The sequence below is a fragment of the Capra hircus genome, chromosome 10 (assembly GCF_001704415.2).
Source record: "Capra hircus breed San Clemente chromosome 10, ASM170441v1, whole genome shotgun sequence".
NCBI classification, from domain to species: Eukaryota; Metazoa; Chordata; class Mammalia; order Artiodactyla; family Bovidae; genus Capra; species Capra hircus.
This window is the reverse complement of record NC_030817.1, coordinates 2,691,144-2,717,270: the sequence shown is the minus strand read 5'-3', so window position 1 is coordinate 2,717,270 and position 26,127 is coordinate 2,691,144. Positions and strand designations below refer to the sequence as shown.

At 43.7% G+C, this 26,127-nt stretch overlaps 1 protein-coding gene across 3 annotated transcripts in view; it reads left to right on the top strand.

Moving 5' to 3' along the window:
- TTC8 (tetratricopeptide repeat domain 8) overlaps positions 536–26,127 on the top strand; it is a 59,751-nt gene continuing 34,159 nt past the window's right edge. For 2 of the 3 annotated variants that reach the window (XM_013967382.2, XM_013967380.2), the window contains exons 1-6: positions 536–677; positions 21,086–21,206; positions 22,513–22,576; positions 22,703–22,862; positions 23,081–23,170; positions 25,669–25,713. In XM_013967382.2, coding sequence (XP_013822836.2) covers positions 576–677; positions 21,086–21,206; positions 22,513–22,576; positions 22,703–22,862; positions 23,081–23,170; positions 25,669–25,713 — 582 coding nt within the window. In that variant the 5' untranslated portion in view covers positions 536–575. Of the gene's footprint in view, positions 678–11,252; positions 11,280–21,085; positions 21,207–22,512; positions 22,577–22,702; positions 22,863–23,080; positions 23,171–25,668; positions 25,714–26,127 lie in introns of those variants that run through there. The other variant, XM_018053858.1, reaches the window with a different exon arrangement.

The window sequence follows — 26,127 nt, the reverse complement described above, 5'->3', positions numbered from 1 at the left end:
GAGCAGTGGCTACTGCTGGAAGACCAGCTCCCGGGACTTTTCTGGCACTGGCGGAGGACGCGCGTTCGGTTGCTACGCAACCGGGGGTCCTCGGGGCGGGCGGAGGACCCCAGTAGAGGTGTCTCAGTCAGTGCCTGCCCGCTTGGGTGCGGTACCGACCTCGAAACTAACGAAGTAGGTCGCCTTTTCAAAGGTGCACAGTTTCTGGAGCCAAGGCTTGGCGAGCCCCAGAGCCGAGCTCCGCCCGCGGCGCGTTTCCCTGTCCCAGTCCTTGGGCGCGAGGCGGGGCGCCTCTCGGGCCAGGCCCCCGCCGCCGAGCGTTGCTGGGCGGGACCGGACGCCACCGCCCGCGCCCCCCGCCCGCCCCGGCCGGCCCGAGCCCCCCGCGCCCCTCACGGCCGCTCCGGTCCCGGCGCCCCCAGCGCCTCCCGCCAGCCCGAGCTCTGCGCTCGCTGGCCCGCCCCGCACCGGCCCCCAGCACCCCCCGCCCGCCCGGCCCGCGCCCCGCACCCGCCCTGGCCCCTGGCCCCGGCCCCGGTCCCGCGCCCCCGCCCGCGGGCGCGCCGGGCTTGGACATGGAGCCGCTCCTCCTGGCCTGGAGCTACTTCAGGCGCAGGAGGTTCCAGCTCTGCGCCGATCTGTGCACGCAGATGCTGGAGAAGTCCCCTTGTGACCAGGTACCGGCCGGACCCCGCCGGGACTGCGGGTCTTGGCAAGAGGGCTCCGGGGGCTCCCCGGGTCCCCACCGGGAGGGGGCAGCAGGGAGGAGGACGCAGGGCGAGGGTGACCCTGTGGTCAGCACGGACGCGTGGAGCCCAGATCCTCCGGGACCGCGGCCTCTGGGTCCTGACTGCGGCGACCGCGCCCTCCGCTAACTTCAGCTGCTGAAAGATGCTGAAAGACAGCAGCTAGGAGACCACCCTCAGATGTCGCTGAAAAGATGATGAACTCTGTTAGGTCCTGCATTCTTGAGTATCAGTTCAGTCCAGTCGCTCAGTCGTGTCCGACTCTTTGCGACCCCATGGACTGCAGCACGTCAGGCCTCCCTTGTCCATCACCAACTCCTGGAGTTTACTCACACTCAGGTCCATCGAGTCGGTGATGCGTATATTCTTGCGTAGAGGTGGGCTTTTAAGCTCGCTGCCTGTTACCTCTTAATTTCCAAAACAGTTATGTATAAACTTAAAAGTCTGTAACTCCCCGCCCCCCCCCCCCCCCAATGAAATAGCTGCCTTTTTTCTTTTGGATCAAACGTATAATCCTTCCAGTTCCTCTTAAGATGGTTGTCCAAAAGTGGGGAGCTTTGGATTCTGGGCCTTGAGTGCAGCTTGAGGCAAACAATTCAAGTTAGGGGAATGAGAACCTAGGAAGGGAAAAGATACATTTGTTATTAGGAGGGTGGGGTGAGAAAAATAATCCCCCTGAAAGAAGGAAATGATGGCATTGATTGTAGTTTACTCTTAAATAAAGTACAGTGTTAAATAAGTGAGTGAAAACGGTTATATGCCGCTTGTGAGCGGGGCACCGCTGCGGGGGGCAGGTAGTTCTGGAGGAGGCCAAAAAAGGAGAAAAGTGCCTCTAGCAAATGCAAAATGTATGTATGGAGCTCCAGTTCCCCAGCTTTTCCTCTAGTGGTGTTGGCTTGGGGATGTTACAGAAAAAGGGAAAATTGATAAGAGTTACATTCACGGAGGTGTGACAATTGTTGCTCCGCTCTGCCTTAGCTCCTAGCAAGTGGATAGTGGAGAGCCTGTCAGGGAGAATAGTTGGGCCTTCAGATAGACAGCACATCTCCCTTAGAACAATCTTCCTTAGTGGGGATGCTAAACTAGGTTCTGTTTGGGTTAGTTCCTATTGGTTAATAAGACTCTTATTTCCACAGGCAAGCATTTTTCCAAGTGTGTTTCTTAGCACAGTCGTCCCAGAAATACTGCTAAAAAAAAAAGGATTGCACCCTCAGGTTTGTTTGAGAACCATGACAAAATATGGACCCCTTTACAGTTTGTACAACCAGAGTTTGTTACACACCAGTGATGTACCAGACATTGTTTTTCCGTTGAGTCAGGGTAGTTTCCATTCTGCAGAACAACAGTCCCTGGAGGAAGAAAATTTCCTCATTAATGCATTTGGGAAACGTATATTCCCTACTTAGAGATTCATACTAAAGGCTCTGAGAATTTCTGCAAAAAGGAACTTAACTTTGCCTGATTTTGATGAATACAATAGTTATGAAACTTAATTGACCACCGATTCCTTTTGTGGCTGTGGGTGAGGGTCAGATCACCCTAGAGAGATGTCACATTGGGAAATGTGTTATAGGCAAAGCAGCAGTGTTTTCTATTAATAGTTAAGACATTGTAATCTTTATAAAAACCATTTTTGTGTTAGTTTTCAGGTGTTAGAGTGAAGTGATTCATATATATATTCATATACATATTTTTTTCAGCTTCTTTCCTATTATATAAGTTGTTATAAGATATTGAATATAGTTTCCTGTGCTATATAGAAGGTCTTTGTTGGTTATTCATATATAGCAGTGGGTATATGTTACTGCCTAAATCCTAACTTATCCAACTCCCAGCCCACTTTCCCCTTTGGTAACCATAGTTTGCTTTCTGTGTCTGTCGTCTTAATGGCATAGTCACAGTGACATTCAGTATTGCAATTCAGGCTTCGTTTGTGCTGGGCACTGTGCTTAGGTCTTTAGTGTTGAGTGACCTTTTATAGAGTGCTTACTACTTGCCAGGGATAAATTCTAAAAATTATGTGTGTTTCTTTGCTGAGAATAGCCTTGCAAAGTAGGTAACAAATCGCTAACATTTATTGAGTATCCATTGAGCCTCTGTCAGGCTTGATTCGGAGGGTTTTCTGTTATCTCATTTAATCCTCAGCTAGTTTAGGAAGTTGGCGCTATTTGCACCATTTTGCAGGTTGAGCCCAGTGAAGCTCAAGGTGAAACAATTGTCTGAGGTTACAGAGCCGGTAAGCCTGTTCCCTTTGTCTATACGATGCAGCTTCTTTGGCACTTATGGAGCCTCATTTTCCAAAAATCTATGTCTCCAGACTTTTCCTAGTACATTTTCTCATCTACTGTTCCTTTTTCAAGATTTCGGCTAAACGGTAAGGAACTCGACACACCTGTGTACTTGGGTTAAAGGCTCTGAGAAGTCCGGAAGGAAGGTAACCTGCCTAATTTTGATTAAGGCAGCATTCTAAAACTTATTTGCCGCCTGGTTTCTTGTTTGGGGTTGAGGTACAAATTTTTCCCGGGGAGTTGTTGTCGCTTTGGGAATGCATAGGCAAAATCTTGGCGTTGTTATTGGTGAAGACCCAGCTGTAGAGGAGACCGTGACTCCTTTCCTCGTACCTAGGGAGAACAGGATGAAGAAGTTAAGAACTTCATTTAAAATCTCCTGAATTGAGAGCTAAACCAGTAATAACTGGAATCTCTTCACTTGGTCTCTTATGTGGGTCCCTTTAGGCTTTGCTGGCCCTCTTGGAAAATTAAGACTCGTTACCAGGAATGTTTAGTGGTTCTAATTTTGATAATGGCGACGAAGAACAGCAGACACAACCTCATACTGGGCAATACCGCTGGTGCCGCCGGTTAACCGTCTGACGTGGTCTACGTCGTTACGGCAGAAGGTCTTGTTACTTCTTGTCGCTTCTTGCCACTGTCCTATTTGTTGTAGATTTGAGATAATGCTTCAAAATGTGATGTGAGTGGAAGTGTTAGTCGCTCAGTTGTGTCCGACTCTTTGGGACCCATGGACTGTAGCCCACCAGTCTCCTCTGCCCATGGAATTTCCCAGGCAAGAACACTGGTGTGGGTTGCCATACCCTCCTTCAGGGGATCTTCCCGACCCAGGGGTCGAACCCAGGTCTCCTGCCATTGCTGGCAGATTGTTTACCACCTGAGCCACCGAGAAAGCTTGGTGATACATAATTTTAATATCCTAGAAATGTTTTTTAAAATGTGATTCTTTGCTCCTGGTTTTTTGTTATGAGCAGGGGTTGATATGTTCCGCTGCTGTGAGTGTCAGAGGTGGCCTGGGAGAATCAGTACCAGATTTAGAAGAGACTGAGGACATGCTTTTCCTCTCGAATCCTTTTGTTAGGCCGAGGTGGTTTATTTCTTTATTTATGTTGTCAGAACGGTGAGCAGCTCTTTGCCGGGAACAGAAGTTTGAAGATGATGCTACCTGACCAACCTGGCCCTCGGATGCCCGGCTTGGGCCTCTGTAGAGCTGGCACGGCTCACTGCTGCTGGTTATCCTTGAGCCGGCCTTTCAGTGCTGTGCTGTCTCTGTGCGCTTTCCTTAGCACCGATTTGTGCGTGTTGTATCCAAATGTTACTTTGTTTTGGAAACATTTTCCAGTATGATTTTCCCCACGCTTAAAGAAGTCGTGCTTTTTTTTCTTAATTAAAAAGAATTTCAATATTTATGTTCAAGTGCTGATGGAATTAATGAAGAGCTTTAGGAAGCTTAAGGAGGTTTTCCTATGATTAAAAGCCCCCAAATTCTTTTTTCCTCTTAGCATGTAAGTCCAGGATGGCAGGTCTGTGTGGGATGGCAAGGCATCTGGCACACGGGTGCCCTCATTACTTATTAATATTTGCTGAATGAGTGCAGCAGTCACATTCACAGGTGCATTGGGAGGGTGTTATTTAGTGTGCCAGCTTCCACTCTGTTTACCAAGATCACCCTAGTTGCCTGATGGCCTCTGCTGCTCCCTGCCCCTATCTTAATTCTCAGCACCATAGGTTCTTTTTATTTTTTTTTTTTCCTTTATACTTATTTTTACTACTTTAATTATTTGGCTGCACCGAGTCTCAGCTGTGGCACATGGGATCTAGTTTCCCGACCAGGGATCGAACCCAGGCCCCCTACATCGGGAGCTTGGAGCCTTAGCCACCAGACCACCAGGGAAGCCCCACCGTAGTTTCTTTAAATGGATTTACCTTTTCAAATAAGTGTGATTGCATTATGGGGCATTCTTACTTCATTTCTTGTTTCAAGTTTGAATTTTTTTTAAAAAAACCGGTTGAGCAGTTTCTTCCTGGATCCTTCCAGGAGAGTATTTCCGGTCGTAATTATCATCACTGGTATTTCTCACCAGTTGTTGTTCCTCTGGAGGAAGTTCAGAGACTGGCAGTCAATGAAGAGCTAACAGAAATACGTGATCAGAGCAGAAGCAGATGGTCCTCAGTCCGCAGTTAGCTGGTTTATCTTCACATGTCTCTTTAGCCTCATGGGCTTTGTTTGGTTGTTTTTTGAGGCGTCTGTATTTTAGACTATTTTTCCCCTGCAGCTCCTTGAAGTACCGTTTCTATGCCACCCAGCTGATTTCACTACAAACGAGTGACTCTGAGTGCCTGGACACATGGAAGAGAAAAGAAATGAAACTATTTCTCCTGAGTGCTGAATGGATTCATTTTTGCTCTTGCTTTTTTTTTCCCCTCCCAGAACAAAAATAGCTTTTGTTTTTTATGTTAATTTTCACTTTTTAGCTTTGCTTATTTTTCTCCCAGATGAGGAAAACCTCTCTAAACTGAATTGCTCTTGGTTAATCTTTTCATAAGCTGGTCCAGGGAGCTTCATGAAGATAACATTTCAGTCGTGGTACATTGTTAACCTTGGGAAATGAAGCCCACCTCTCAGACTACTTCTACATTTAGTTCTCCTTTTTAAGAGATAACGTTTTGGTGTCATATCAAAAATAATGAATACTTTGTACTTTTTATTACGGCTTTCCATGTACTCAGTGATAAAGATTCCACCTGCCAATGCAGGGGACCTGGGTTCGATCCCTGGTTCAGGAAGATCCCCTGGAGGAGGAAATGGCAACCCACTCCAGTGTTCCTGCCTGGGAAATCCCATGGACAGAGGAGCCTGGTGGGCTACAATTCACGGGGTCACAACAAGTTGGACACGACTGAGCGGCTGAGCACGCACACATACTTTCTACTAGGATGTGTGAATTTTAGTTTGATTCTTGCCAATGTCAGAGTAGTCAGGTTGGCTGGAGAGTTTAGAGAGGTTTTCCTCATCTGGGAGAAAAATAAGCAAAGCTAAAAAGTGAAAATTAACATAAAAAACAAAAGCTATTTTTGTTCTGGGAGGGGGAAAAAAAAAAGCAAGAGCAAAAAATGAATCCATTCAGCACTCAGGAGAAATAGTTTCATTTCCTTTCTCTTCCATGTGTCCTGGTTGGCTATGGACTAGCTCGTTTCCTTAGAGTAAAACGTTTGTATTGGGGTACAGAAGGCCTGACGGGTAGGTTGAAGATGATAACGTGATGTTTGGCAGTGCGGAAGGGCTCCTGAAAAAGATGGATTCTGAACTGCTTTTCCAGATGCAGAGTGGTAAGGGACAGAGGATAGGGTCCGTGAGCATAAAGGACTAAGGTGCTGACCAGTTAAGAGTAAAGGACACCCGATGAATTCATCAGAGTTTTCCCATTTGACAAAACACAGTAAGAACAATCAGTTCATAGAGAAGTGTTGTCTCTTTTCAGAGTTTTTCCTAAATCGTAACTGGGAAAGTGGTTAAAAGTTGTAAGATATAAAAAAGAGAAATGCAAAATGGCCTTCTGTGCAGCAATACGACCTAGAGGGAGTGCTTGCATTCACAGCTCATGTCGGTCATCCCGATTAGTTGCTTAATCTGATTACTGTTCTTTGTGTTGTTCCATATGTCAGATTCACGGCTTTGAAAAAAAGCAGCCCCGATTTTAGCTCCAGTATAATTCAGCAGTTCATGAAACATACAGGGTTTTCAGGTAGTGTGTGTTTTTTAAAGATAATATACTTTTCTTAATGGGGTAGATTTCCAATAAATTTTTAAAGTACTAAAATCAGTGGCTCTGGGAGTGGGAGGGTGAGCTGTGATTCAGAATGGGGGTAGTTCACATTTTCCTTCCCCACCACCAATCTCTGCTTTATAACGAGAGATGTTGCAGTGGAGAGTTATGACTGTAAATAGTCTGAGTGTGGAGAAAAGGCCGAAAGCCGCTGGCTTAGGTGAACGGTAGGGAAGCAGGGGTCCCCAGTGAGGTGTATGTTAGTAGTTGTTTGAGACAAGGATCTGGTGCTGCAAGCCAAATAAACATCTTTCTGTGTGATTACCTAATTTATTTCCTCACTGGGGCCATGGAGACTTACAGCCAGACAGTCTTTTGATTCGAGACACTGCAGAGCGATTCACTTTGCTGAATTTTACAGATTACATTCCCACTTGGCTCCCTGGTCACTAAATCTCACTAAACCTTCGGAAATCCGTTGATTTCTCTCTCACATTCTTTCCCTTCCTGTTATTGCTAAATTCTGAATGATGACCCCGTGGTTTATGAGCAGAGCTGGTTAGACTCTTTAGCCAGAGTAAGTATTGATGGCAATTAGGAAGTCACATTCAGAACTAGCTGGAGATTTTAATTCCCTAAAGTAATAGCAACAACTTAGGGAAAGCTGTTCCCTCGGGAGGAAGGAAGCCTGCTGCTGTGAACTGGGGTTTATGCTCATCAGTTTGTGCTGGTTCTAGGCAGTGGCCCGCTATTCTCTGTCTTCTTACTCACTCACTTCGAAGGAGATTCAAAGGGAAGTTTTGATTTGATGCGCCATAAATTGGGAGTCAGTTCTGAGTTCTGAAGAAGGAAGTAATAGAGAGCTGGGTGTGTTCCTGCTCATTAGGTACATGTTTTTATAAGGAAATTCTGTGTGGTTGATACTTGTTGAAAGTGCTACCACCTTATACCTCATAAACTAAGACAGTATATGTAAAAGAACTCTGAAAACTATGAAATGGTCTTTAAGGTGCCGGGTTTTATTTTTAAAGCTCTCCTGTAAAGTAGGCACTAGGGCTCTTGAGTTGAGAGGGGGACGGGGTCATGGAAACCTGACTTGTTCAAGGTCCTGCAGCTGAGTGGCCCCCTGGGGGTCAAGCCCAGGTCTTCTGATGCTGACGCTGCTGCTTTCTGCTCATCTGTGCTGACGCCCCTGGGAATAATCCGCTAGACCAAGTGAACCTAACTTGTGGTTCCTCATGTGTGTGGGTTAATTTAAATCATAAAACTATAATTGACAGAGACCCAAAGGTCAAGGTCTCAGTGATTTAAAAAGAGTTTTGCCCTATCTCTAGATTAAAATATCCTGACTCTTTCCCTGTGTTGTCCTGCCATTCCTTATGGGTCTGCAGACCAGCCTTGGTCTTCCACTCCCTACAGCAGTCTGCCTTCCAGCCTTGCTAAGATCTCAATACAAAGCTAAGTGCATGCTCTTGACTGAGAGTGTCTAGGCTCAAATATTCCCTGTACACTTTGATCTCTGAGTTTCCTCATCCATCAAATGGCTATGTAAATATGCCTGTCTCAGAGGACTGTTGTGTGGGCTAAGTTCATCAACACGTGTAAGTGAGCTCTTTTTGTCTATATAGCTAGAGACAGGGAGAAGGAGATGGCAACCCACTCCAGTATTCTTGCCTAGAGACTTCTATGCACAGAGGAGCCTGGTGGGCTGCTGTCCATGGGGTCGCACAGAGTCGGATGCAACTGAAGCGACTTAGCATGCATGCACGCATTGGAGAAGGAAATGGCAGCCCACTCCAGTTTCTTGCCTGGAGAATCCTAGGGATGGAGGAGCCTGGTGGGCTGCCGTCTATGGGGTCACACAGAATCAGACACGACTGAAGCGACTTAGCAGCAGCAGCAGCAGCTAGAAATATTTGCAGGCAGGATTCTGCCGTTTGTATTTTTCTTAAAGGATTGTTGGTAATCTGGAAAACATCTATGCGGAAAGTGTTCTGTGAAATGGTGATAAAATGATGAAGATAGTTCATAGAATATTGGCGCTCAGCGAACTTCCAGAATCATCTCTCTCTCCTCTGATCTCCTTGTCTCTCTCGTTGTGCTTTTCTCTCATCCCTCTAAGGCATCGATAATTGGTTCAGGCTTGAGTATAGCATTTACCACATTGTACTGTAATCTATTTAATTATGTGCCTTCCCCCATAGAAGGTTTTCAGTGCCTGTCCAGGGCAGCCAGGAGAATGTGGTGGAATTAATGTTCTCTCTGCCTCCCTTGTGGTTCAGCCTCGTCTCCATCTTCAGCCACACCTCCTGGATCAGCTCCGCGCCTGCCTTTCCAGCCTCTGGTTTTCTTCTCCTTGCGCGTCATTTCCCCAGTGTCCTTTACTCGCATAGGAAATCGTCCTTGTGATCCCCAGAGACATAGAGACCGTGGAGGCCTTCATCAGTGAGCAGAGGGCACAGGCTGGGCTGCTGGTGCCAGTTTGGGCCGCTGGAGGAATCTTCGTGCCCGTGACCGAATAGCAGGCATCCCGCATCTATTTCCTCTCTGTGGCCCTTTTTCCTCTAACTTTTCTTTTCCTTGTCAGACGTTGTCTGCAATCACCTCTAGTGAACGTTTTTACCCCTTTCTATACGGAACTTATCTTGTACTTCTCCTTCACTGTATCTTTCAATCCTGCCTTGTTATATCCAGCTCATTTTTTATCTCCAAGGTGGACTGGCAAGAATGAGCTCTGGCTTCTTTGTGAGACCTTTAGCAAATTACATGACATCTCTGAATTTGTTTCCTTATCTGTAAAATGGATAATAACACTTACCCGCCTCCCTGAGATGGTTGTTGTGGGACTCAAATGAGATAATGGGTCATTTAGACATGTACACCAATAAATAAAAGGAAGAACAGAGGGGTTATTTCTTCTGTCATCTCACTGCCTGTATTGGTATCTTTCTCTAAATATGGACTGTGAGATCTCGGAGATCTGTTCTTTTTCCAGCTCTTTCTTACGCACACTGGCATTCAGTCGAGTTGCTCAGTCGTGTCCGACTCTTTGCGACCACGCCAGGCTTCCCTGTCCTTCACTGTCTCCCGGTGTCTGCTCAAACTCACGTCCATCGAGTCGGTGATGCCATCCAACCATCTCCTCTGTCGTCCCCTTCTCCTCCTGGCTTCAGTCTTCCCCAGCATCAGGGTCTGTTCCAGGGAGTCAGTTCTTCGCATCAGGTGTCCACAGTGTTGGAGTATGAAACAGTGTGACAGGCTCTGGCGCTGAAAAACTGCAGTTGCTGTGTCTTATAAGTTGCCGTTTTGTGTTTGGTTCAGCTAATTGCCAGTGTTAGTCGCTCAGTCGTGCCGGACTCTGCGACCCCATGGGCTGTAGCCCACCAGGCTCCTGTGTCGCTGGAATTCTCCAGGCAAGAATACTGGAGTGGGTTGTCATTTCCTTCTCCAGGGGATCTTCCTGACCCGAGGATCGCACCCAGGTCTCCTGCGTCGCAGGGAGATTCTTTAGCATCTGAACCACCAGGGCCTCGCTGGACTCTCCCTTTCTGGCCTAGTCTGTCGTTTTCCTTTCATGCTGCTATGGCGTGTCATGCTAAAGAAATTGCTTATCCTTGCCCGGTGACCAGATGGTTTACATATTGCTTCCACACATATTCTTAAATATTTTAGGGTATTCTTGTTGGATTTTAGAACTGTAGAAAGCAAGGATCTTTTTTTTTCCCCTTTCTTCCCTTTTTCTGTTTCTTAGTAACTTTCCTAGTAAAACATGCTGCAGATTGAGTGTTCAGAGGTTGCTGACTATAAACATGTTCATGTAGATCTTTTATAAATAAATTTGTTATGAATCTGTTTGTTTTTTTTTAAACCAGTGGACTTCCATTTAATTTGGGATAGGAAAAAACCCGAGTTTATCAGCACCTAGCACCGATATATATTACATAGTCTATTTACAAACATTTCTCAGAGGACATTACAGTCAGAATTAATTTTTTATCTTCAGCCACTAATCCCATTATGTTTATGCAGAGCAGAAGGGTTTATAGTATGTGGATTTTCCTCCTCCCCAAGTGATTAAAGTCTGAATGTTTTAACCACCACCAACTTATTTTTGAATATAAAAAAAAATTTCCTTGGTATAGTTGTAAAATTATTTTTAATTCCTGACATGCTGCAGTTTCATAAATACATAGATTTCTTCTCTGTGCTCTAAGTGAGGTTAGAGTAATTAGAATTTTCTGATAATAGAAAATTTAGCACTCTTCCCTGGATATTAGTCATACAGAAGTCTTGAGTGCACTTTTGGGGAAGGATTAGAGTTAATGTTTGGGTTTTTATTGAATGATTTTTAGTCTACCTACAAATACTCGGTTAATCATTAAGACTTTTTATTTTAGAAACTGTATTATCCTAAAGATGTTTACTACCTTCTTAATGCTTTCCAGGAACCAGATCCTGCATTGCCAATGTCTCAGGTAAAGGTTTAGCTGCAATCTTTAGTTTAGAGAATAGTTTAATTACTATTACTTAGTAGTTGCTATAGATTAGTGAGTTTGCTGCCTATCTACTGTGCTGTTATAAATAGCTAAATCTACCAGGCATTCTGTACCTTTGTACATAAATATAAACTATTATATTTCCAATACTTTTGTGTCTATAGGTGTAAAACTAGGGCACTCTACTCGTGAAGACTTGGAGCTTAAATAGAAATAACCAATACTGACCCAGAGGATGAGATACAAAAGAGGGGGCAAGGGGAGCCAGGGGCTTAGAAAGGGAGTCAGAACATCCGCAGAGCCAGGAGCGTGTGGAAAGACTGTGATGGATGGGATTGTCGGTCCTGAGGAAGGAGGAGGCTGACTCTGCTTGGAAAGATCTTGTCTTTAGAGAGAGGTGCCTGCCACCCTGAGGAGGAAAGGAAGACTTGGCCAGCCAGCCACATCTCCCGAATCAGCTTTGTTAGAAGGGGAGAGGCAGCCAGAAAGAGCTGCCGACTGGGTGAGATGGTGGGTGGGTCGGAAGGGAACCAAGGAAGAGGAAGTCTGGGTCGGGGGGCGGGGGGGCTCCTGGCCAGTGAAGTTTTTAGCCTAAGGGTTTCTAGTAAGTGGGAATAAGGAGAGGGGATGAGAGAGCTGTAAATCAGAGAACTTAAATATTTCCAGGTGTTTGCCCTGCCAAGCCAGAGAAAACTCTTGTCTTCTAGGTAAATAAACAGTTTGAATCTCATGGGGTTCAAATGTGTAGTCATCAGACCTTTATAGAAGAAAGTGGTATACAAAATACTCTGAAGGAGGCCTGTGTGGTATCAAAGATGGTAAACAGGTTAAAATGTGTACTCTCTTCTTTAAAAGGATGACATTCGTCATTAGAATATTCATTATAGTTTCTGTATTGATAGATGTGCAAAACTATTTTTTTTGCATACTATATGTACAAGTCATAAGAAGGACCTAAAGTGTGATAAGCAGAGTAAGTAACGTGCCTTTTGTTTTCAGTAATTTTGCAAGATTTTGATTAAGATTAAATTAAAACATCAACCATTTGCATTGTTGGTCTGGTTTTAAAACTTTACATGGACTTTGAAAGTTTCAAAGCCAGCACAAGGACTTCGTGAAGGACCTGCATTTGGTATGTCCTGTCCTGTTCCTATTGACTTAATTGGACTGTGATCTAAAAGAATCAGAAGGGAGCAGGGCTGACTGGATTCTTTTGAGCTCACTATTCAGACTTTGTGCCTTTGCGCTCTGTCAGGTATTAACCACTTCAAAGTAAATGAGGCTTTACAATAACAACTCAACATTTTGTGCCTGAATTTTCATTCTCATGGAGTAGGCAGAGTGTCAATTGTGACTGATTCTCGTGATGTCTAAGTGAGGTTAGACAGACCATTCTTTTGGTGGCTTTATTCTAAGAACTGAAAGTGAAAGTGAAGTCGCTCAGTCGTGTCCGACTCTTTGCGACCCCATGGACTATAGCCTATCAGGCTCCTCCATCCATGGGATTTTCCAGGCAAGAGTGCTGGAGTGGATTGTCATTTCCTTCTCCAGGGGATCTTCCCGACCCAGGAATCGAACCTGGGTCTCCGGCATTGCAGGCAGACGCTTTACTATCTGAGCCACCAGGGAAGCCCCCTTTTTCTAAGAATAACTTGGGAGAATTGTTTGTCACCAGCCTTAGGCCTCACATGGCTTTTCGTTCTGTATGAAGAGGAACAGAGCAATTTAAATATGCTTTACTCAGTCAGTAGAGTTTTACCCTTTCCATTTGTCTATTTTTATCACTAAAATTGGGTTAACCTCCCAGAAGGTAGTACAAGTCAGTCAATATTTTCCTAATGTTAGCAGGCAGATATTTGCCTCTAGAGTAATGTCCTATAGACTAACTCAGTACGTGAATGAGTTGGGATTATGTTTCACAGATAAAAAAGGAAATAATTGATGTGATAATTACTCATTTATCAAGGAGAGTCTCTGTTTTTCTATGAAAAAACTCTTAAGCATCTATATTTTATCAATTTCACAGTACTTCCAATTTATCATCAGTATTCAAAATTCTTTGCATAAACCACACGACCCTGTCATTTATTAACAAGTGTATCTGATACAAACAATTTGCAATTTTATTTAGATTCTAGTGGCAGTGTAGGATTACCAATTTGCTTTGTTATGCATTTTCTTTCACTAATTAGTTTTGAACTTAAAAATTTAAACAGGCAGAGGAATTTAGGGTTGTAACGAGGCTTTCCTCCAAAATAAGATGCTTTCATTAAAATTCCAAGAATTGTTCCTTTTGCCCAGAGCAGTTCCTTGAATACAATCTGATGTTTAATCAAGCAGTGATATATATTTTTTTCAAGGGCATTTTTGTCAGGAGAGAAATAAAGTTAGGACTATTATATTCTCAAATACTGATAAAATTTAAAATTAAATAATTGTGTAGGATTTTATTGCAGATATTTAAATATCAAGAATTCACATGATTATTTCTACTTAGTGAGATTTTAGAAATTGAAACAAATATAAATCTATTTACTTTTTTGAAAAAATGAATTCTTATGGAATTTTAAAAAATAAATCTTCCTTTTTGGCTTCTGAAGCATATATTCATTTGGTGAGGGAGGGAATAGTGGATTTACTTTCCTATCCTGATATAGAAATAGCTGCCCTTCCTTAGTATTTGAAAGTTTAGTAGGAGGATGGAAGTCAAGAAGCCTGATGGATTGGACTCTGAGCTGACAGGATGGGTATGAAAATGGTTTTACAAAACATGTGCATTGATAATTAATTTATATCCAGCTGTCTAAATGATAACTATACTAATAAAAGCTTGACTTTTAGAAAGTTAATTTAACTAGGGTTCCAAATCATGTAAGTCCCCTACACACGAGCCTTTGGGTTGTGAACCTGCAGACATGCCACCGGACTCATGTGTTCGGTCGCGTGAGCGTGAGTGACGCTGCGTGAGCGTGAGTGACGCTGCGTGAGCGTGAGTGACGCTGCGTGAGGTGACGCTGCGTGAGCGTGAGCGACGCTGCGTGAGCGAGGCTGCTCTGCCGTGGCTTCCGCCCTGACGGGCCTTCAGCTCCGTCCTCTCCCCCTCGTCTCTCTCCGCCGGCGGTAACCCCGCTTGCCTGTTTACTCGATGCCGGCCGCTGAGTGCCGGCTGCTGTACTACCGTCCTTTCCAAGGTCCTGTACTGTAAGATGAAAGCTGTTTTGTGTTTGTTTTTTTACGTGTTATTTGTGTGAAAAGCATCATAAAGCTACATAACAGCACAGTATTCTATAGCCGGTTATGTTAGCTGGGTACCTAGGCTGACTTTGTTGGACGTAGGAACAAACCGGACCTCTGTGCTCTTGGGACTAAACTCGTTCGTACGTAGGGGACTCCCTGTTCTCCTGAAACGACTAGCTCCTCCTCCTCAGGGGGGAAGTCCACACCCCTCTCCGGGGCAGACAGGGTCCCGCGTTTGCCCCTGACTCTCCCTCCAGAGAAGGTGATGGCAGCCCACTCCAGCACTCTTGCCTGGAAAATCCCATGGACAGAGGAGCCTGGTAGGCTGCAGTCCATGGGGTCGCGAAGAGTCGGACACGACTGAGCGACTTCCCTTTGCCTTCCCTCCCTCCAGCTTCTTCCCAAGCAGCTTCTCCTCAGCCGAGCCCCGCCCTTTAGTTTCTCCAGATTAACTCCAAAGTGGGGCTTCCTCCTCCTCCTCATATCACCTGGCACTCGCTCTCCTGTCTTCGCCTGGGTGCTGAACTCTTCACCTTTCCCTCCACCCCAAGGCATCCGGTCCCATCACTTCATGGCAAATAGATGGGGAAACAGTGGCAGACTTCGTTTTGGGGGCTCCAGAATCACTTCAGATGGTGACTGCAGCCATGACATTAAAAGACGCTTGCTCCTTGGAATAGGAGTTATGACCAACCTAGACAGCATGTTAAAAAGCAGAGATGTTGCTTTGCTAGCAAAGGCTCGTCTAGTCAATGCTGTGGTTTTTCCAGTGGTCATGTATGGATGTGAGAGTTGGACTATATATAAAGAAAGCTGAACGTCAAAAGAATTGATGCTTTTGAACTGTGGTATTGCAGAAGACTCTTGAGAATCCCTTGGACTGCAATGAGATCCAACCAGTCCATCCTAAACGAAATCAAGCCTGGGTGTTCATTGGAAGGACTGATGTTGAAGCTGAAGCTCCAATATTTTGGCTACCTGATGTGAAGAATGAACTCATTGGAAAAGACCCTGATGCTGGGAAAGACTGAAGGCAGGAGGAGAGGGTGACAACAGAGGATGAGATGGTTGGATGGCATCACTGACTCAATGGACATGAGTTTGAATGAACTCCGGGAGTTGGTGATGGGCAGGGAAGCCTGGTGGAGCAATTCATGGGGTCGCAAAGAGTCCGATGTGACTGAACGGAACTGGCAAGGCATTTGGATGCCTTTCTCTGCTATGTTCCAGATTTTTGTTTTTACACCCTCCCTGTAACACTGATATCAATATCCTCAGATATGCAGATGACACCACCCTTATGGCAGAAAGTGAAGAGGAACTAAAAAGCCTCTTGATGAAAGTGAAAGACGAGAGTGAAAATGTTGGCTTAAAGCTCAACATTCAGAAAACGAAGATCATGGCATCTGGTCCCATCACTTCATGGCAAATAGATGGGGAAACAGTGGAAATAGTGTCAGACTTTATTGTTTTGGGCTCCAGAGTCACTGCAGATGGTGACTGCAGCCATGAAATTAAAAGATGCTTACTCCTTGGAAGAAAAGTTATGACCAACCTTGCCGGGGTCCACCCCCAGTGGATCCAGGGTGATTCGAAGGGGAGACGGATAGGTGGGGAAAACTTATGTATTTAGAGATATAAGATTCGCTTAGGAAGAAATAGTGTAGTAGGAACGTTAAGTGGAGAAAAGAGGCTGAGTAACGTGGTTTACGTGGAAAGCCAATGAAGTTCCAGACAAGGAACCTGCACCATCTACGTTAGGCCGCTGGCGCCCGTTTGAATATCAGAGAGTGCCCCGCCTTGGGCTCGCTCTCTTACGGACAAGTAAGTAGACACGGTGAGCCTCCGCGCCCCAGATGGGAATTCAGCCGAAAAAGGGAGAAAGGAATGACATGGGGAAGCCCAGCATCGGAGCAAGACTCCAAAAACTATTTTTCAAAACCAGCGTATATACCCCAAGTTGTACATAAAGAAATAATCGAATATGCAGAGTTATGTAGGGGCAGCAGTCCTGACCCTCACTGAGACAAACAAGGCTTTCTTTTTGCATACCCTCCCGTATACAAAAGGTCTCAGGTGGTTTACATTATCTTCTGGCCAAGAGGCCTGTTAACATTTTTATGGCTCTCTTCCTGGATAATTGTCTATCAACCAGAAAACTCCTTTTCCCTAGAAGAGTTTTTCCTTTACTCTGCATCACCCTCAAAGTACTAAATAAAGTTACATTCCTGTAGAACAAAGGTGCAGTGGGTTATAACAAAGAAAGTACTTAACTCAAAGATCTAATGTTGCTAATACCAGGTCTACTACCTGTTTTTCTATATACCAACTATCTCTACAAATAAAAGATATGAAAATTTGGCAGCAAGTATTGGCTCAACAAATGAAACCTTTAATCAGTCCTATTCTAATGATTTTGACTCCTCGGAAGCCCCTACATTCCTAGGATGTTTTAAGCTTCCTGTGCCTCCCGCGGTTGGGAGGCCTCAACAATCACATGCGCAGCTATACGAGCCCTTCAGGCAGGCTAAAAAGCCATCAGAGGGGTTTTCAGATTGAAACACCCTTTCAAATGCGGAAGACCAAAGCCTTGAGATGACTTTTTCCAGAGTGTGTCAGGAGAGTGGAGAAGCACAATACAATAAGGCAGGCATATTCTTATTTTGGGGGGTACATGCTCAGGAAATACCAGGGGGAAAACCTGAGATCTGACTCGACCTTGCCCATCAGATCTCTGCTGCATGACCTTGTCACGGGTGGGATTCCTCACACTGACTCCTGGCACAACCTAGATAGCATATTAAAAAGCAGCATATTACTTTGCAGCTATAACAAGATAGCATATTACTTTGCCAACAAAGGTCCATCTAGTCAAGGCTATGGTTTTTCCAGTGGTCATGTATGGATGTGAGAGTTGGACTATAAAAAAAGCTGAGCACAGAAGAATTGATGCTTTTGAACTGTGGTGTTGGAGAAGACTTTTGAGAGTCCCTTGAACTGCAAGGAGATCAACCCTGGGTGTTCATTGGAAGGACTGATGATGAAGCTGAAACTCCAATACTTTGGCCACCTCATGTGAAGAGTTGACTCATTGGAAAAGACCTTGATGCTGGGAGGGATTGGGGGCAGGAGGAGACGGGGACAACAGAGGATGAGATGGCTGGATGGCATGATCGACTCGATGGACATCAGTTTGGGTAAACTCTGGGAGTTGGTGATGGACAGGGAGGCCTGGCATGCTGTGATTCATGGGGTCGCAAAGAGTCAGACATGACTGAGTGACTGACCTGAACTGAACTGTAACACTGAAATTCTTAGAAGCTAGAACTTGGGCTGTGGCTTACCCAGCTCTGTTCTCAGGACCTGGGGTACAGTGTGTGCCCCCTGGGAATGTGAGAAGGAACCAGTGAGGTCCGTGTCTTGCTATGTGAACAAAAAGTGCCACAGTCCTTCCCGTCCACCAGAGGGTGCGGAGCAAAGAATACCTTTTTGAAAAAAAGCCTTCAAAGATGCTCAACATCACTCATTATTAGAGAAATGCAAATCAAGACCACAATGAGGTACCACTTCACACCAGTCAGAATGGCTGCGATCCAAAAGTCTGCAAGCAATAAATGCTGGAGAGGGTGTGGAGAAAAGGGAATCCTCTTAACACTGTTGGTGGGAATGCAAACTAGTACAGCCACTATGGAGAACAGTGTGGAGATTCCTTAAAAAATTGCAAATAGAACTGCCTTATGACCCAGCAGTCCCACTGCTGGGCATACACACTGAGGAAATCAGACTTGAAGGAGACACATGTACCCCAATGTTCATCGCAGCACTGTTTATAATAGCCAGGACATGGAGACAACCTAGATGTCCATCAGCAGATGAATGGATAAGAGAGCTGTGGTACATATACACAATGGAGTATTACTCAGCCATTAAAAAGAATACATTTGAATCAATTCTAATGAGATGGATGAAACTGGAGCCGATTATACAGAGTGAAGTAAGCCAGAAAGAAAAACACCAATACAGTATACTAACACATATATATGGAATTTAGGAAGACAGTAATGATGACCCTGTATTCTAGGCAGCAAAAGAGACACAGATGTGTAGAGCAGACTTTTGGACTCAGAGGGAGAGGGAGAGGGTGGGATGATGTGGGAGAATGGCATTGAAACACGTATACTATCATGTAAGAAACGAAGTGCCAGTCTACGTTCAATGCAGGATACAGGATGCTTGGGGCTGGTACACGGGGATGATCCAGAGAGATGATATGAGGTGGGAGGTGGGAGGGGGGGTTCATGTTTGGGAACTCATGTACACCCGTGGTGGATTCATGTCAATGTATGGCAAAACCAATACAGTATTGTAAAGTAAAATAAAGTGAAAAAAAAAAAAAAGCCTTTTGATACTTGCAGGGCAGCATAAACTGTGAGGACTTAAAGATAAATCAGGATTACTTACTTTTATCCTCAAAGTTAAACTGTAAGTCCAAGCCATTGACAACTTCTGTGACCCCTGCGGACAGCTGTATAGATCTGGCAATTTTCCTCATCTTTTTTTGTGAGTGAAAATCTCAGGTTTCTACCCTTTGGTGGCTCTCTCAGTTAGATGCAGCTCCAACTGAAACTGACTTAGAATTTCTAACAAATCAGTTCTTTGGACCCATGTTCTGCCCATTCAATTGTGCTGAATTTACACATAACATTTGAAATATTTTATTTTAAGTTATCTGATAAGAATCCAGTAAACCTCAGCCAGAAAAGTACAAGCCCCACATCCCACAATCTAGTCAAATGTAATTTCCCTCGAGGAGCCTAAATATGTTGTGAAATCAGCCTTCTTTGTTTCCTTTAAAAGGAAAGCCTGAGGACTTTCTTTTATTCTTTAAAAATAATAAAAAAAAAAAGACATTCTAGTTACTTGAGCCCACAAGAGGAGCTCTGCTTTCTAATTCTTGTAAAACTGTTCTCCATGTTGGACATTCATCATGTGTCACACGCTCTTTGGCCCTGTCGTTTAATCCAGTAGGTGATCCATTCAAGGAAATTAGGATCCATGTTTTAATGTGCTTGTGATTCCTTCTCAGAACCTATAGCGCAGTGCTATGTGATGAGGTCCTCCATCAGTACAGGCTGGTGACTGAGCTCACCTCGAGACCCTGATAAGCCCTTGGACGTCTTATTGCCTCTGTCTGTGCCTCTCTCTGTCCCTTTGTCCGCCTGCTGCATGCTTCGCAGCCCGGTTCCTGGGGCAATGAGGACTCACCTCTCTCCTTGCTGCTACCTCCTCTCCACTTTATTTACTTTTTTTTTCTTTAAAAAATTTTTTCTCTCCACTTGAGAGTCGGTCCTGTACTGCTGCTTCAAGGGTGCCCTTCTCCCCACAGGCACCAAGCTTTACTGCTCTCTGCTTCTATTGGAGCAGAAAGGCAAACTTTTCTGTTGAAGCAGTTTTAAATGTTTAATAAATGTTTGGGCTTATCCTGGTGGCTCAGACGGGAAAGAATCTGCTCGCAATGCAGGAGACCTGGGTTTGATCCCTGGGTCAGGAAGATCCCCTGGAAGAGGGCATGGCAACCCACTCGAGTGTTCTTGCCTGGAGAATCCCATGGACAGAGGAGCCTGGTGGGCTACAGTCCATGGGGGTACCAAAGAGTCGGACACGACTGAGCAACTTTCACTTTTCTATTGAGGCAGAAAGATAAACTTTTCTGTTCAAGCCGTTTTAAATGTTTAATAAGGTATTCAGTTGTGCACAGCTTTACATCTAATTTCTCAAGGTAAAGCAAAGCTGGTAAGATATTTTCTAGACTCCTTAATTATCTTTTCCATTTTCTTTTTCTTCCACTCTCTAGCAGGGTTTCTACTGACTAGATCACAAAGCAACTGAGATTGTGTTGATTAGTTACTAAAAAGTGGCAAAAATTGATCTTACTTCAAGTCAACAGTTTTGAAACAGCTACTGTGTACAAAAACCATAGGTGTTATGGAAAATTCAAAGTGAACAAGGTGAAAAAGCTTGTGTTCTGGGGGAAGGGAGGGCAAACAGATGCCCAGGGAATTACAGTGTTTGTCAAATATGGTACATACATAATAATATAAGTATAAAGAGACTGCTTTATGAGAAAGGTAAGAGGGACGTAGGTTTAGAGTTCAACCATCAGGAAAGTTTTCGTGAAGGACCTGGCTCTGGAGGAGGAAGACTGAACACTGTGGTTGTAGCTTTATTCATTTGTTCTCAAGGTACTATTCTAGTAAAACTTTGTATAAAGCTCTTCTTTCACTTACAAAAAGGCGTGTTAGAAGAGCGCTAGGCAGTCGCCACACTGTTGTGTCCTAGGTGGTTGATACATATAGGTTGTTTCTTGGTTAATAATGACTCTGTCTTCTTGTATTAGTTTCTAGACATAGCCCTTTAAATCAGTATTATGCACTGTGTGGTAAATATGCTTGATAAAAATTAGATAATGATAAAGGATGGTTAGCTTTTCAGGCTTTGCACTCCTTCCAGCGCGAGTTGATATGCTTTGTCTTATCCGCGCTTATTAGGCAGCCTGGATTTTGAAGGCGCGAGCACTGACCGAAATGGTGCACGTGGATGAAATTGACGTTGATCAGGAAGGAATCGCGGAAATGACGCTGGATGAGAATGCGATCGCTCAGGTTCCCCGTAAGTGTTGATTTTCCAGCCAAGTAAATGAAATGCCATTAGGAGGCGGAAAATGCTCTCTATATACTTTTTTTGGGGGGTAATAAAAATAGGACATTATATACATGAAACATGTATATATGAAAAAATACTACCTCAAGTAAATGGCCTCTATTCTGCCTAAATAGTACAAAAGCACAATTCAATTATATTATCTCAAAGTATGAGATTGATGTATAACTATTTTTCAATAGAAATTATACATCTTAAACATGTTTTATAAAAATGCATTCAGTCTGATCTAATATAACGAAAGATGGTTTATCCAAGAGTCTGTAAACACAGAAAAGCATCCGAACAACAGAAGTGTTCTAAGAGGACTTTTAAAAGTTGACCATTTGAAAGCATCACTTGCTTGTAGTAGCTGAAGATGCTTTGCTGTGATGCATGATGTGAGGTGGTGGAGTGAGTGAGTGGCTTGGCAGAGGACGCCCATCACGACTGTCACAGTGGCCTAGTCCAAGCCTGCAGGTGTGCCGCTGCGAATGGCATTGGGTGATCACCATGACATGTGGTGGTCTTGCTGGTAACTTCTTAGTTGTGACAGTGGTCATTTATGCATGTTTGGAAGGTAATAGCTGTTTTAAAGTGTCTTTTTTTCCCCTATCATTTGGTCTTTTGGAGTTAAAATATCTAAATTCTAGTTATTGGGGGTAAATGATCTTTTCCTGGGAGAAGAAGTTTGTATGGAAAATAAACTATGAGTATGCTGCTGCTGAGTCGCTTCAGTCGTGTCCGGCTCCATGCGGCCCTGGGGACTTCAGCCCACTAGGCTTCTCTGTCCATGGGCTTCTCCAGGCAAGAATATTGGAGTAGGTTGCTATTTCCTTCTCCGGGGGATCTTCCCAACCCAGGGATTGAAGCTGGGTCTGTTACGGCTTACCTTCTTTGGCAGGCGGGATCTTTACCACGAGCGCCACCTGGGAGTATAGAACTCTGATTTTGATGCGTCAGAGCTTTGGAGCCTGTCTTGTCTTGAGTGTGAATGTTGGCTCTGCTAACAGGTTGACCTGTTTACCTAAGTCTCTAAGCCTTTGCTAAATGGGTTAGTATTATCTACCGTACAGAATTAGTGTGAAGATTAAATGTGATAACAAAAGTAACTTAGGTACTCAATAAACATTAATCAAACACATTTTACTAGGTTCAGTTCTTGTTATTAAGGTCTTTTTCATCAGGCCAGCACACTTGTGAAAATTGCCTTAGCGGACAGTTTTTACAGATTAATAAATAATATATGAATTGAACTTGCCATCTGATCTCCTAGGCCCTGGAACATCTCTGAAACTCCCTGGGACTAATCAGACAGGAGGGCCCAGCCCGGCTGTCAGGTATGTTAGTACACTCCTGTTTCATTCCCCACCCCCTCCACCGCCGCTGCTAAATACCGACCAGACTGTATGAGAGCCTTCCTTTCTTGATCTTTGTCGGACACTAACGGTTTACAATCTTCGCAGGCCAGTCACTCAAGCTGGAAGACCCATTACGGGCTTCCTGAGGCCCAACACGCAAAGCGGAAGGCCAGGCACTATGGAGCAGGCCATCAGAACGCCGAGGACCGCCTACACCGCCCGCCCCATCTCCAGCTCGTCCGGGAGATTTGTCAGGCTGGGAACGGTAAGTTCCGGCAGCTGCACCGTAGCCTGGGATGACCAAAGTAATTCATGTAATGTTATATCATTTCCCACTCTTTTTATAGTAGGGAATTATATGGAGGATTTTTGAAGGTGATTCTTTTTTACCTGTGTGGGCTTTATGATTTTATGCACATTAAATTAAATTCTTGTTTCAGGAGAAAGTTTCAGTTTTTCTTGTTCTGTCGTTTCTCCCCACAGGCCTCCATGCTTACAAGTCCTGATGGACCTTTTATAAATTTATCTAGACTGAATTTAGCAAAATATGCCCAGAAACCTAAATTGGCAAAGGTATGTACTTAAAGTTATTTTATGTTATGAAGTGATGTTCAAAGTGAAAGTGAAATTCACTTCGGTCAGTCCTGTCTGACTCTTGGCAACCCCATGGAGTATACAGTCCGTAATTTTCCAGGCCAGAATACTGGAGTGGGTAACCTTTCCCTTCTCCGAGGGATCTTCCTAACCCAGAGACTGAACCCAGGTCTCCTGCATTGCAGGTGGATTCTTTATCAGTTGAGCCACAAGGACACCCCAAGAATACCGGAGTGGGTATAGCCTATCCCTTCTCCAGCGGATCTTCCTGGCCCAGGAATCGAACCAGGGTCTCCTGCATTGCAGGTGGATTCTTTACCAACTGAGCTATGGGGGACTTATCACAATAGCATTGCAGGAAATGGATAAAAATTTGTGAAGAAAAAAAGACTTTGACTTGATTGAAATGGAAATGTTTAATTACTCTAATATCTAAACTTTCTTTTAGTATTAAGGAAAGTCAGTCAGAAATAAAGCATATATACTATCATAATAGGAAGTTCGTTTTCTCTTAATAAAGAATAGCAGCTCATAACAAAGGAAGCAGATACACAGCACCATCTTTGGGAAATGACGTTTAGGGTGTCATCTGTACGTGTGTGTATTTTTCTTTTTTAGCTTGGACTACTCTCAGAAAAATATTTTTCTATCCTCGTAGGATTTTAGAACTGTCAAAAAGAAGATAGAAAAATGTTCTCTTTCTAATTAGTAATTAATCCAGCATCTCAATAAAGATTACTTAAGCCAGACAATGGCAAGCCAACTAACTATTAAATTCTTTTCTAAATTAAAGAGAAAGAGTGATAGAAAGAGAGAGAGAAGAGGGAGGGGGAGGAAAAGAAAGAAGGATGTTCCTGACCTTTCCAGTAGGAAAGAATTTGAAGGTGAGCCTAGAATAATTCAGAGCCAGGAGCAGTTAGCTTCCAGAAACTGATAGAAGCCTAGCTCAGGTTTTTAGCTGTAATTCCATGAATTCTGTGCATGAGTGCTGAGCTCGTTCCTATTATCACTTCTACTGGTGTTTAACATTTAAATGTTAAACATTCTAGGGACTTTCCTTGTGGCTCAGCTGGTAAAGAATCCGCCTGCAACGCGGGAGACCTGAGTTCGATCCCTGGGTTGGGAAGATCCCCTGGAGAAGGGAAAGGCTACCCACTCCAGTGTTCTTGCCCTGGAGAATTCCATAGACTGAATAGTCCATGGGGTCGCAAAGAGTTGGACACGACTGAGCGACTTTGGCACACAAACATTCTAGGGAAGGTGAAAAAGAACTCTAGTCATACAGACTTGAAACTTAAGTCAGAAAAAGGAATGCTAGCTGGTAAACAGGAAATCAGACGGTGACAATGCTGATGATGTTTTCCTTCGTTCCTTATTTGATAGTGGCCTAGCCAGCTTGATTTAGCAGAGTCATAAAGTTTTGCTTGTTTCTTTTACCTTTATGAGGAATGTCTGATTGCTTATCCTTTCAGGCCATTTATCAGAGGTGGCTCATTGGCTACTTGATACCATTGCTGTTCTCTAACGAGGGATTGTAATCAATGGAGGCATTTCCCTCAATTAAATTAGGATGCTTCCAGGACAGACCTGGTTTATGTTTTTCAAACTGAACTAGATTTTGCACTTATTTAATGTGCTGTGGAAATAATGCCAAGTTTCTCTGTCTTTGGTCTCCAACTTGCCTCGACTTAACTTCTCAGGACATGAGCTGTACTCATAACTTTTAAAAAAAAAAACTGAACAAATGGAGAATTAGGAATAGATTTTTTTAAAAAGAGGGCTTTATCTTGATTGATTTATTCTTTTTTTGGTTGCTTCCAAGTGATCTCTGTTAATAACCTTGATACCTTCCAGGGGTAGAAGTGTACACTTTGCAAGTGTAAAATAATGGTGTTTATGGATAAATGTAGTACCACCAAGAGGCAGTCTGGTAGATGCTCATTTATCCAGATGAGTTGGGGGCAGTATTAGAATAATGGTTCTCAGCCTTGCTGCACGTAGACATCTGCATATTAGGAAAAACATCTTACTTTGCAGTCAAACTCTACTTTGTTTCAGAAAGAGCTTTCAGATTTTCCCATGTCTGAGGTGTCATTATTAATATCATAATCACTGTATAATACATGCAATTTTATGGCAGTCCTAAGGTTGGTCTTTTCATTTGTTTCTTTCTGATAAAATAGCATGTGTAATATGAAAAAAAAAAAAAACCATTGAGCTTTCCAGTTCGTATTCTTGAACTTTGCAGTTCATATTTTTAAAAACAGGCATCAGTTATAAGTAGCCTTGTTTTAAAATGAGTGATTGTAACAAATGTATGGATATACCCTTTACTGATAAATTCCAGGCACTTTAGAGGACTTCGTTATTTTGGTTCAATCCAGCTGCTGTCAAAATAGCCTTTGGGTTTTGCTGTAACAGTAGAGCACCTTCGTTAAAATAAAATGTAATGTATTTTTTGTATTTTTGCTTCACAGGCTCTGTTTGAGTATATCTTTCATCATGAAAATGATGTTAAGACTGTAAGTTTTGAATTTGCGCTATTTTTTAATGTAATTTTTCTGATTTGGGGGATTTCGATTTGGAAATGTCCTGTTTATTACCTTATAAACAGCTGGAATTATTAAACATTGGAGAATTACTCATACTTTCAAATCCACTGTTTGTTTCAGTAGGAAAGTTTGTATAACTATAGAAGTAGAAAGACTTGTGCCTGATCCGTGGAGTAATCGATCTCCATTAAAGGGCAAGGTATGGGTGACTGAGAACGCTGCATAATATGTTTTCGTTAAAGTTTATTTTTTATGCTAATAGCATGGTGGATCCATTTTCTTCTTTGGTTTGTATAGTGATTATAAGTTTACTGACACCTGTATTGGACTTCCCTGGTGGCCTAGTGGTAAAGAATCTGCTTATTAATGCAGTATTTCTGTTTT